Below are 13930 nucleotides of genomic sequence, written 5' to 3'. Positions count from 1 at the left end.
GCTGAAACAATGATAACAGAAATAACAATAGAAACAATAAACCTTTTCTTCTTTCAACATTTTTCATCTTGACAATTTTAATGATTCATCATTTCTAAGTTGAAAGTAAGATCTTTTTAAAACACAAATTTTTCAGGAAATCCCATTCATACATCTTAATGCCTTGGGCTCACAGAGGTAGATATCTGTAAAATAAGAAAAGAACTGATAAACACTATTTAAAATTGGAACAACATAAGATAACCCCTAACACGCATACTTAAAGCCTGAACATAATCAGTCAGTGCTATGTAATGGTTACTAGTGTTGTAACTATGTTTCATGCTGTGATACAGAAATGTGACCGCACATTTTAGCAGAAGTGATGCAGATATTGAAATATATGACAAACAGCACACTCTTCATTGTAATTTTTCTACATGTGACATAGCATGTCAATGTACAAGCTGAATGACTTTTAAAACTACCTGCTGTTCAAGGAAACTCTGTCAACACCTTTGTATTATAAACATGAATCCCCTCACCAACTGGAGTGGTAGTGCAATCAAAGTAAGCAGCTACATTTTGAAACTTAAAAAAATATGTCTTTTTAAAGGGAAGCACCCACTACTGACCAAAATTTTTTTCTTCTATTTCACTGCTGAGTGTTGAAACTATTTGGTTATTTAGTGATTTAGCACCAGGGCATTGGAATAAAGTGCCTGGCCCATGTTGGCATTGATTTGGTTATTTAGTGATTTAGCACAAGGGCACTGGAATAAAGTGCCTTGCCCATGTTGGCATTGATTTGGTTATTTAGTGATTTAGCACCAGGGCATTGGAATAGAGTGCCTTGCCCATGTTGGCATTGATTTGGTTATTTGGTGATTTAGCACAAGGGCATTGGAATAAAGTGCCTGGTACATGTTGGCATTGATTTGGTTATTTGGTGATTTATCACCAGGGCATTGGAATAAAGTGCCTGGCCCATGTTAGCATTGATTTGGTTATTTAGTGATTTAGCACCAGGGCATTGGAATAAAGTGTTTGGCCCATGTTGGCATTAATTTGGTTATTTAGTGATTTAGCACCAGGGCATTGGAATAAAGTGTCTGGCCCATGTTGGCATTAGTTTGGTTATTTAGTGACTTAGCACCAGGTCATTGGAATAGAGTGCCTTGCCCATGTTGGCATTGATTGGCAGGGGGTAAAGTACTTTTAAACTCATGTGTGTGTGTGTGTGTGTGTGTGTGTGTGTGTATCAGAGATATAACAGCTCAATGCAAGTACATGTCCAGTAACTAAATAAATACAGCAAGGGATTACCCATTACCAAATGTCTATCATTAAAATTGAGGCAAATTCCTATTCAGTTTCTGACAGGAACATTTTGTACTATCTAAAAAATAAAAAAACTATTTAATAATTTAAAAAAAAAATAATTAAAATTTCATGCAGCCATTCCAATCTAAGCATTAATTTAAAAAAACAAAAGACAAACTATTTTGTCTCATCATCATTACTGGCCTAATAAGAGTTATTATTCCAGGGGAGGATAAGGGACTGTCCATTTAGTACATTTGAAAACAGTCATTTTTTAAATAAAAAAATACCCACAGCTGCAGGGAGTACTTTTTTCCCCAGTGTGTACATATACATTTGCTTAGCACCCCCCCCCCCTTCAAACACTGTCACTTTGCATTTTGAATCAAACAGGAGTTTCTTTAGTAACATGGTCTCCATATTTGCATGAGCAAGTCCCTGTTTTCAAGCAACAGATTTGATCATTCATTGTGTTTGATAATCTCATTAATTCCATAATTTTAGAGTTACATATTTATTTGTCCATTATTTCTAAAAATATTAAAACTGTACACCGCAAATACTAGATGTAGAAGACAGTTCTGACTGCCATACATCATTCATCCTGGAAACCAGAAAGGGCCTCTGGGGCTAATCTAGTTGCTTATAATTTACTTATCATTTATATATGTACTATAAAAAAAAAATACAAAGAAAGATACTTCTCTCTCTTATTGCACAACTTGTATGGCCATGATCAGACCCGCTTAATATGCAAGTGCAGTACACTGAATGGTTGACTGCCTTCTCATTGGCTACCTGAAAATGATGTACTGTACTTATTTATAGCTTCTTTTCTTGATGCTTTTCATTTTTAAAATTGGTATGGGGCTACACACAAATTGGAATGTGTGCAAATACTATCAGTTTGTTGTTGGCTATGGCAAATAGGTTTTATTGTAACTTTTTTTTTTAATTGTAAATTTTTCTTATTAAGTGTGTATGTACTACTTGATCTTATCCCCACCCACATATATTCAAACTTCAACCAATCCCCCTTAATGTGTACATACAAAATGGACAGTCTCAACAAAGCAAAGTTTAATCCAAAGCCAACATAAGATTCACACTGAAACTAACAAGTGTGAACTCAAAAATGACCACTAATGCATTCATTATGAAAATTACTCAAGTGAATAAAAAATAGGCATGGAGTATAAAGCAGCAATTATGTCATTTGCTATATATTTTTTGGAGATGATAAACATACCAAAAAATTGGTGTACTGTCAAAATGTGTAGCAACTTGACATGCACAGAGATAAAATCTAAACATAAAGTCAACAATGTTTAATTCAACCTGCTACTATGGTATCAATTTTCTTAAATTTTTTGTAGAAAATGACATGACTGGATACTGAGCAGAAAGTTGTAACAATCATCTGCTGGTACTTGTATTCAAGCCACAACCGACCACATTGTTAATAAATACTTGCATGGTTATGACCACTACCAATGGAAATAAGAACTGTTACCTACTAAGAACCTGAAGTATGAATGGAAAAAAAACCAACACATTTTTACTTAGATTCACAAAAGTTAAATTTTAATGAGGTATGGACAGTATCATTTCTATGCAGAAATAACTGGAAGATTGGGTAAGCAATGATCTATTACTCACCTACTAATTGGTTTCAAGATATTTTTCTCATTTTTGTTCTATAACTTTAACATCCTTTCCATATATTGCCATTTATTACAACAGTTCTGAGATTTCTTTTAAACTGTAACAGTAATTAAAATGCAACTAAGTCCATGAATATAGCTCATTTAAAGTGTCACATAAGATACTTCATACAAACATACAACAGTAATGCCAATGGTATTATGCTCTGCATTTCTTGCATTCCAACTTTAAAGTGCCATCAATCTGATTTTTCCTCTGATAATTGTTAAATGGTCAAATTTTGTAAAGCTGTATTCCAAAACATCTGAATTATCTAATGGAACTGGACTTGGATTGATTACATATTAGAGTTAAAATCTCCAACACAGAATCCATTAAACACAAAGCATTCATTTCTGTCCCTTCAATCAATTAACACAAGGTAGCTAAAGCAAAATCTACCCCTCACTGATTCAGTGCATGTCAGTCATCGTGAGTTAATTGGATGAAGACAAGTATGTGTTGTTATAATGGCTTTAAACTGACAGAAATGAGTCTATGACAACAACATTTGTAATGACTGAATAAAGTGAAGTTTACTAGTCTTTTAACATATTTCAATTAGCTTGCTGAAAAAATAACAGAACTTACCTCTAAGACGGTCAATTATTTTTCTAGGCTTTGCTTTCTCAACCAAATACTGACTTCTTTCCTAATCAAAAACATGTATCACTGCCATTACTGTCACAATACGGCTACATTCGGTTCTTTTCACATCGCGCCTTGCATTGGATCTGAATGATGCAAACCAAGTCTCACGAGACTAAAACTAACGTGGCTGCAAAATTTATACTTTCATTTTATAAGGACATTTATTTAAAAATCTGCTAGTTTTCCTTATGATTAAGAAAATAAAGGCTGTGATTAGTAAAGCTACAAATGCAAAGTCACATGGTAGGCTTTTCCTGTCCTATTTATAACTGACCAATGACAATGTTTTATAGTCTTTTGTCTATTCTTAGCAATCGAAATGGAAATATCCTTCACAGGAACAAATACAGTGTGCATAACATAAAATACGAATTTGATGACTGGATATCTAAAGTGAAAAGTTTTTTATTACATTTAGTTCACACTTTTAGACAGACCTACTGAACCAGTTATTTTAACCACCAATAGAAGTGATTTTATTGAATAAACAACCTGGGACAGAAGCAATTTTGAAACCAAACTACCCTGGCATACATGTTTTTAAAAGTGCCATCCCTGGGTCCCATGCATGTTTTAATGGAACAGCCCTAAATATCTCCAAAATTATACCTGTTGAAAGATCAGTGCAACTGGACAAAGTTGACTTGGCATCAACGAACTCATCAGCGGATACAGATAAACATTCCATGGAACTTGACCGCACAGGCAGTGTCTCTACTGCAATAGAATCAATACACAGACCTAAATTACAGAAAAATATACTTTTTCAAGAATTAAACTACTGACAATTAATAGGCCGAATTCTCACACAGTAATGGCATTTTAATGAAATATTTAAACTGATTTTCACATTTATACCATTTTCAACCATTTATAGTCTTTCAAATTCAGCTACAAGGTTGTTTTTGACGTGAGGAATTTTATAGTGTACAAACTTAATGTATGCTTATATTAAAGCAGAATCTCACTGGCTGGAACAGTTGAATCAACCTTGATTGCCCTGACTTGTATTTAACACTACAAAACTGATTACATTAAATCTCTTTTGATGTAGACAACAAGTCTCTCAAGCAGACTGCTGGGTCCTTTGGGTTTTTAAACAATTAAAACTCTATTTGCTATATCCTTTGTAACGATGCTGTTGTCTGCCTAAAGTTGTATTATGATATGTACACTTCTGTTTACAATACTGAAACTGTTGCAATATTATCACATTGTTTATAGTTGTCCTGGGTCATTTTCTAAGAAGCAAACCATGATATATCTTGCCAAGTACCAAGGCCAAGGTAACAGCTTCAAACATGCATAAAGTGAAATGTATTAATATTAATGAAGCTGGTTACAACAAAAAAGGTATTCTTTATTAGTGGTTAGTATTACAGTGAATTAGAAACATATTTCCATGGGCCAGTGGAATTTCAAACCTATAAGATATTGCCTATACTGTCATCATACCAAATTTGTCAACAACATATCACAATGGCAATAGCACTAATACTACAGGGGTCACCCTACCAGGCAAAGAGGGCAACTAAGTTGCCTGAAAAAATGTAAACTTCACCTTCCATTAGAAAAATGGAAACGACTTCACCCTGTGATTCTTTACTGGTACATTGCTTGACCATTGATTCTGAGATGCTCCTTGCCTTAGCCAGGTTAGTTCCAGTGTTATGTTATAGTGTAAGTGTGTGTGTGATTTGGACTTTTAATGTAGCTTTAAAAAAAATTCAGTCATATCACTACAATGTCTGCAGTGTGACAGTTTATAGTGATGTCTAGCACTGGGGCATCATGCCACAGACATGTAGCATGATGTCCAACCCAGTCACATTATCCTGACACCAGGCTGACTAGTCCTAACACTAACCTCTTAATGCTGAACGCCAAGCAATGCAGCTGTTAGTACCATTTTTCATAAGTTTCTGGTATGATTCGGCTGGGGATCAAACCCACGATTTCCTGCATTGAGGAGGATGTTCTAACCATTAGGCCCTGGAGTGGTCTCCTAATTTTCAATTTGTGACTGATTTTCTTCACAATCAACAAATAAGGGTTAATTCTGTTTGCATTTCCTAGAAAAAGCAAATCTTAAAGTACATTATCAAGCCCTACTTATGAATCATACACACACACACACACAGAGACTATTAGGATTATAACTTTTTTAATATCAACACTTACACACTGAACTTCATGAACAATACCCCACAATAAAAAATTATTAAACACATGTGTAAACATTCCATGCATGTGAAAATTGCACTGCAGCAATTTCATTTGGGGGATAAAATTCTATGGGGGTGAAAATTCTATCTGACACGTCTAATAATATATTGTTAGTTTTTAATGAAGCATACATCATTATGGTGTAGAAAATCAATAGTAACTTGCTGAGATTCAATTTGTAGGTGAATCTTTGGAAGGCCCTAGGAAATACTATCTGATATAGTGACTACTGACCATTCTGGATATGTTAAAAATAAATGTGAAAACATGGATTAAAGTTAGACTAGTTATATAAATAAATGGATAGATAGATAAATAATATCTATAAACATGCAAAAAGGTCAATTCTACAAGCCAGGACAATACTTACAATCAAAATCAGAATGTTCATAATCACAACAGAACATAGCTTCAGCATTCCCTGGGTAGAAGAATAAAGAATGCAATAAAACAAAACAGAGAAAACAGAGCCAAATCAAGCACAGATTTCAACTCTGGTTTTTCAAATATCAGGTTACCAATTTTTGCCCAATTAAGGGTGAATAAACTGAAATGTCAAGTTTTCAGATCCCACAAGATTTTTAATAAAATACATGTAAATATTAATAACAGTGAATCTGGATAATACCCATGAATTGTATCAAGACAAGCAACATGGGTCGCCATGTATTCAACTATAAACTTACAAAATTACCTATGGAGAAAAAATCTGTATGATAACATGTTTCAATAACTTCATTTATGCAAGATGATTAAAACTGATCTCAAACAACAGAGTTCCGACAGGTATCAAAAATTCATATTCTGGTGACCTTTGGAATTCCAGATCCACTTATATAAGCAGTAGTCTATCAGAAAGAACATTGCCTTTTGTGTCGGTGAGAGTTATCATTTGTGACAATACTTTTGAAATGTTTTGCACTTTCAGGAATATGAAGGTTTTAACTTCATCTGTTAATCAAAAAGTCAAAAGAACATGACCTCATACTGATGTCCAATAGATCAATTTATTTTAATCAGATTATTCAATTATGCCATAAAGCAACCACAGAAGGAGAAGAAATCATGTAGACAGTTCAACAGCCAGACCAAAGCATAGGTATAATTTATATGAAAGCAAATGATAGATGTACTTGTATACTGTCTCTTGCTACAACGTTTATCTGAAAATATATGATCAGGATTGTTCAGTCCCATTCTCTTTCAAAGCATGTACAAATATCCAAGGAAGCAAAACAATTTTTTACCTTACACACCTTTAGTACAAAATGAAAAACAATATATACATACATGAACCCCACAATAATTTATTACAGTGAAGGAAATCTGTATAATTCACATATCCTTCCATTTGTCTGTACCCACTACTGATTTCAAAAACAAAATGGATATAAAAAATGCAAAAATCTTTGTCATTTTATTCATAAATTTACCATTTCTATCCTGACTGTCACCAGGGGTTCCCAAACACTGTCAATTTGTTGGCCTTTCAAATCAAATGTGAGTTTGTTCAGTAACATGGCCACCATATTTGCATGGGCAAATCTAAGTTTTCAAGCAATAGATGTTGTATAGTTCACTGTCTTTGATAATCTCAATATTCTGTACATTTTAGAGGTAAATCTCTTTAAACTCATATATACATGAGTTTTTCCTTTTTATTTGTTCAATGGGGGGAGGAAAAATGTTAAAACTAGCCATTGCATATAGTAGACACAGATGACATGGCTTTTACTGAGATGGACTATTCTAGAAACCAGAAAAGAAAGGTGAGCAGTCTCCTGATTTATATCAAGAGCTTCCATATGGTTTTAAATTGATGACATGGCTTTTACTGAGATGGACTATTCCATATGGTTTTAAAATGATGACATGGCTTTTACTGAGATGGACTATTCCATATGGTTTTAAATTGGGGGTGGGAGGGATATTCTCTGATTTATATCTCCTCAATCACTATGAAATTATTTACTTGGCTACTAAATCACATTTTCAATTGGTTGCAGGTGGTTATTCATTATTCAATAAACAAATTACTTGAAATATTTGTACTTAACTAAATCATTAGTGTTATCTTTTAAACTGTTACAGAGCTTTGAGAAAATTAAGTTTTGTTTTTCATTTTGGTCATTTTGAAGCCAAGGTTCTTTTTAATCATTTGCAGCAGCACAACTATTCCATTTTCATGTGCAATTATTCACAATTGATCCACTAAAGTGTCACACCATTATTAGCACTGTATTAGGCAATACCCCCATTATCATCATTATTTTCAGTGCAATCAGCCTCTACAAGTCTAGTATTTTCATTTGTAACAGTTGTTGTCACTTTCACTGAATTAAATATTCTGCATTCCAGTATCTAAATGTTCCTTGGTTCTTTATGATTTGTTTGGTTAAGATCTATCAAAGCATGATGTAATCTTGATCAACGAGAAGCCTGCAGGATAGTTGATTGGTAAGATAAGTATCTTGATGAGTTAATGGACATGTCCAATAGCCAGGACAAAGTACATCTACTTGAAAATTAAAAAAAAAAAAAATTCTCTTGTGCACCTTTAGTGACACAGCATGCAACCTTTTAATTTTCACTGTGGCGAAAGGTGCAAGGGCACAGCCTGAAGAAAACAAAGCTTAAATGTTGATGTTGTTGCCACTGCCAGTAAAAGTCATATGTGTTTTAGCATGCTTATGCAGACAAGATATTAAATCTTGATGCAAAGTTCTCATTGTGGATGACTCGTGAGATAAAGATTCAAGGGAGGTAATAACAAGATTATGAGGAATCACACTTATCATGCAACATCTTGTTTTAATGATAACTGTTTTATTCAAAAATTCTAGTTGCAAAAGAATCTTTTGTTTTTCAAAAAGAAAAGTGCTAGCATTCATTATATCCTATTTGAGTAATGTGAAGGCATTTGGCACAAAACTATTTCCTATATGAAATAATCAATATGACTTGTTGCATCTTAAAGCACTTTGTATGTCAAAACATTCAAGCTGGTCCATAAAGTTGGATGATTAGTTGATTTTTAATGGCACTTTGTGCACATTGTTAATACAATGTGCTGAGGAAATGGGAGCTAACTGTACCTCCAAATAACATGAGACAGCAGACCCTAGGTAGCCTGGATAGATACTGAACCCATAATACTTGCATCAGTAGTATGAATCTACCATGTGATCTAATGTGGCTTACTGGCCCATAAATGTATAAAAAAGTTATGCAGGATGTCTCATGAAAATTGAAAATCTTTGTTAAGTGTAAGAAAAATGCCAGGTGATCTACAGCAATGTTACCTTATTTAAAACCTCAACTATGAACAGGGGCCCCGAGTGGCCAAGTGGTCTAAAGTGCTCACCGTTACGGATCACTGCCATCTCACCTCTGTCTGCATGGGTTCGAGTCTCGGATTCAGCCAATGTGCGTATGTGAGAAAGCTTGCCAGTAGCTTCTCGTTGGTCGGTGGTTCTTTTCGGGGTTTTCCCGGGTTCTTCCTCCACCATTAATACTGGCCGCCATGTATAGCCTATCATGTGCTGAAAAATGGCGTTAAACCCTACAACAACAACATCAACTATGAACAAAATATTCTTTCAGGCTGAATCTATTCAACATGTCATTTTTAAACTATTCTGTGCAGGATGAACTGAGAGAAGAATCAGTCTGATATAGTACCAGTTAAAATCTACTCATTCTTAGTTGAAATTCATTACTAAAACAAACACACATACTTGTTCTACAGGCACATTATGCAGTGCCTGCTCTTGGTCTATGGTATTCAAAGATGTGTGTTATTTATGTATGTATAATTACATTATTGATTCATAACATAAAAACGAAATCTGAACAAAACTTATAATCGTAACTAGCATCTCTCAGCATCAGAATACAATGAAATCCCATCTAACCTGTCCCCAATCAGAAAACGTTACTAAATACTAAGTATGTGTCATCAATGATTAAAATCTGTAACTATTACATCCCTGGCTTTAGGGGCCCCGAGTGGCCGAGTGGTCTAAAGCGCTCTTCGTTACGGATCACTGCCATCTCACCTCTGTCTGCGGCGGTTCGAGTCTAAGATTCAGCCAATGTGGGCATGTGAGAAAGCTTGCCAGTAGCTTCTCGTGGGTCGGTGGTTCTTTCCGGGGTTCTCCGGGTTCTTCCTCCACCATTAATACTGGCCGCCATGTATAGCCTATCGTGCTGAAAAATGGCGTTAAACCCCACAACAACAACAACAACAACATCCCTGGCTTTATAAACAAAAGTTACTCTTAAAAAATGTTTCTCTTAAATTTTGGTTGCTTGGGTTTGGGTTGTATGGAAAATAAAACATTGAATGTTATATCATACTAAGGCAATGGATAAGGTAAAGTGCCTTGCCTTGGGATACACCTTGAACTTTGGTTGCTTGGGTTGGGGGTTGTATGGCACATAAAACATGCTAAGGCTATGGATAAGGTAAAGTGCCTTGCCTTGGGATACACCTTGGTAGCCAACCTGGCCCTGTCTCTACACGATTCAAACCAATATCTTTCTGGTTGCAACTTTCTAAGCAAGCCACTCAGCCACCAAAGCTCCTGGAAGTAGCTTAATAATCAGACTGAATGCAGTAAGATCATAATATATAATCAGAAATCTGAAGAAATTCAGAACATTCTCATATCTACTCTTGTGACAATGCATAACAAATTTACTCATCTGAAACAATTTTTTCCAGCAAGAGCACAAAGCATTTACAAACCTGGGGCATCGTAAAACTCCTCATCACTGCTTGCTTCTTGAAGGTGCACCAAACTCTGAACTCTCCAGTTTGACAAACTCTGACTGCCTGAATCTGCATGGGAAAAGAGAAGTCAAGAATTGCACAGCGCTAGTCATGCATGGTAACTAGTTTCAAGTACCACATAATTATATTTACCTTTCAAATTTTTTATGTAATAAACACAACAAGGTAAACTTCTGCTTAATTTTTATATTACATTAGTTAGTTTAACAAGGTTTATTACCTCCAATGCATCACAAGTCTCAGAAAATGAACAAATGCAATAAATCGTTGCTATAACAGAAGGATCTATAGACATGGGAACATACGAATCCTGCCTTTAGTTTTGTTCAAACAGATTCTCACCTGGCTGAGAAATCTTCACCAAAGAAGTACTTGATAAAAAGTATCTTTTTTTACACAAAAATGCAAGACAGCATATCACATTTATGATTATTACAGAAACAGAATTTCAAAATATGACTAAAACAAATTTTACTTGACAAAACTTATTTCATAGCTATTACTTACTAAAAGTTGATAATTTAATGATGTTGATTCAAATTTCCTGACACTAACTGCCATTTCTGAGGATCAAACAAGCAATAAAACAAAGTTTCATTTCCTAATTTTGTATGTGTGAGTGTGCGTTTGATTTGGATTTTAAAGGTAACTTTAACAATTTTTCAGTCATATCGCTATGATGTCTGCAGTGTGGCAGTTTATAGTGATGTCTAGCACCGGGGTATCATGCTACAGACATGTAGCATGATTTCCCACCCAGGAACATTATCCTGACACCAGGCCGACCAGTACTAACACTAACCTCTTAATGCTGAGCGCCAAGCGAGGCAGCTGTTAGTACCATTTTTATAAGTCTTTGGCATGACTTGGCCGGCGATCAAACCCACAACCTGTCACAACCGAGGTGGATGCTCTAACCACTAGGCCCTGGAGTGGTCTCCTAATTTTGACTGATTCTCTTCACTATCAACAAATAAGGGTTAATTCTTTTTACATTTCCTAGAAAAGGCAAATCTTTAAGTAAATTGTTTCTCTGAGGATACTTACCCAATCACATTACATTATGAATATTAGCCTGCAACCTCATGAATCAAGCCCTACTAAAAGACGAAAATAGCCTTAGCCTGTATATTTTGAATAGACAAAGGGCAGTAGCTCTTGCCCATTACCTCCCTTTGATACCACCAGGTGTCACCAGTTTTTAGCCAGGTGCTAATGAGGATGCTTGCATGGCAGGGTGGTTGGGAGGGCTTTTAAGTAATGTGATTGGGTAAGTATTCTCTGAGAAAAATACTTTACTTAATTTTGCTTTCTCCTTTGGATACATTATCCATTCACATGTTTGGAAAATAAGAGAAGCAGGGCATGCTGAGCATCTGACCTCTACCTCAGGTATCCTTCTGGGGATGAATAGCCGGATTCGCCATGTGAAAGATAACCCTTTCTCCTAATGACGCAAACAACACAGCCTGGAATCCCTTGGCCTGGTACTCCTATATATGGCTGAGAAGTTGAGATCTTACCTACAAAAGTAAATCCAGCAAAGCTAACAGGTTGTGTTGATTGATCTAGTTGAGTCTGGTGGCCATCTGTGCTGTTGCCACTGGCCTTACCAGATTCAAAGCTTGTCTCTGCGATGCTAAATGTCTGAAGTAAAAAAAACTCTAGAAGGTTGACTCTACATATAACCCACTTCAGCGACGATGCAAGGGTTTGAGGAGTGATGTCTTGTTTTCCAGTCTTCACCATGAAGAGGCATTTGCATGTGTCACAACAGGTCTGTGCATTTCAAGTAGTACTATCTTGCATGGTGCTGCTCTTGACTTGTCTATGCAAGAGAGTGAGCAAATGATCACCATCTAGTTACTGAAGGATGGTAACCAGTTTTTGGCTACAAAGCCTGGTTGTATCAGGAGAACTACTGAACCATCAAATTTGAACTGAAGATAGTTCGGGTTGACTCAAAGGACATGTACCTCACTTACCCTGCATGTGGAAGCTAAAGCTATCAGGAAACATGTCTTGTATGATAGAAACTTTAGTGAAGTGTCGGCTAGAGACTCTAGCCCAACCCAGGACAGATTCCATTTGGGAAACAGGGTTATGGATTTTATCAATGGAGATCGAAATTAGATAAAAGATCTGAAAGTTCTTTATCATGCCCAATGTCATATTGGCCATGATGTCAGAATGTGTCCAATACCATAGATTGGTAGACTTTGATAGGGGCCAACTGTTTCTCATGAAAGAGCCAGAGAAAAAATTCTGCCAGTTGAAGTATTGAGAAACTCAAAGGGACGATGTGATGAATCTGGCACCAATCCCTAATCATGTGTCACTCCTCCTTGTAAGCCTTCAGAGTAGAGGGCCTTCTTGCTCTATATTCTTTCCACGGTCAAAGGTTTAAATTGTCTTGCAAGGCTGTCCTCATAAGAGCCAAGTGTGTGTAAGAAGACAGTCATAAGAAGACAGTCTGGACAGGGATGGAACAACCTTGATCGTGGTTGCATAAGAAGATTAGAGTCGGCCAGGATCTTCCTGGGCAGATCTATTGCTAGATCGAATAGATTGGTGACCCAGGCCTTGTCCCATCTGAGAGGGGCCATCAGAATTACCTTCCAATTCTGACCCTGTAACTTTTTGATTATTTTTTAAATTAGGACTGTGGGAGGGTATGCAATGGCCCACAACTCCTCCCTCTGATTGACAGTGCATCCATAGCCCATGCTTTTGGAACTAGAACTGGAGAGATGAAGGTGGGTAATTTGCGATTCTGGTCACAAAAAGATTGGGCATCCCCTAAGTGAAGACCGATGGGTTGAGAAATCATTCTGTGTCAATGGCTTGACCTCTCCTGGATAGTATGTCAGCCAAGACATTGAGTCTGCCAAGAATGCATCTGACATCTATGCTGATATGGAGATTGTTGCACCAAAATATAAACTGCCAAATCAGGACACTTCGGATGATTTGGTGGCCCCCCACCCCATTTTAGGATATGTCACAGAGTTGTAGGACATGATGAAGACTGTTTTGCCACAGAGGCGATCTTCCCAGAAATGAAAGGCCTTGATGACAACCTTTATTCAAGGATGTTGATGTGTAGAGTTCACTCCTCTGGCTCCCCCATGATGCCAACAGTAGTTAATTCTGGCAACAGGTTGACACCCCAATCGTATGCACCAGCATCAGTATATATGTTATTTCCGCTTGGGGCTTCTCCAGCGGCATTCCCTTGATAAGCCAATCTGG

The 13930-nt window shown here is 36.3% G+C and overlaps 1 protein-coding gene across 6 annotated transcripts in view; it reads right to left on the bottom strand.

Annotated features, from left to right (window-relative positions):
* The window catches only part of LOC149777570 (protein retinal degeneration B-like), a 148009-nt gene that overhangs the window by 78795 nt on the left and 55284 nt on the right, over window positions 1–13930 (bottom strand). For 4 of the 6 annotated variants that reach the window (XM_089942187.1, XM_089942184.1, XM_089942190.1 and 1 more), the window contains 3 exons: window positions 10634–10726; window positions 6254–6304; window positions 4267–4374 (listed from right to left, as the gene is read on the bottom strand). In XM_089942187.1, coding sequence (XP_089798313.1) covers window positions 4267–4374; window positions 6254–6304; window positions 10634–10726 — 252 coding nt within the window. The remainder of the gene's footprint in view (window positions 1–4266; window positions 4375–6253; window positions 6305–10633; window positions 10727–13930) is intronic. The other 2 variants (XM_089942188.1, XM_089942189.1) reach the window with 2 other exon arrangements.

This window comes from Sinohyriopsis cumingii, chromosome 18 (assembly GCF_028554795.1).
Source record: "Sinohyriopsis cumingii isolate HCF-2022 chromosome 18, ASM2855479v2, whole genome shotgun sequence".
In the NCBI taxonomy this organism is placed as follows: domain Eukaryota; kingdom Metazoa; phylum Mollusca; class Bivalvia; order Unionida; family Unionidae; genus Sinohyriopsis; species Sinohyriopsis cumingii.
This window is presented reverse-complemented; position numbering and strand designations above follow the sequence as displayed.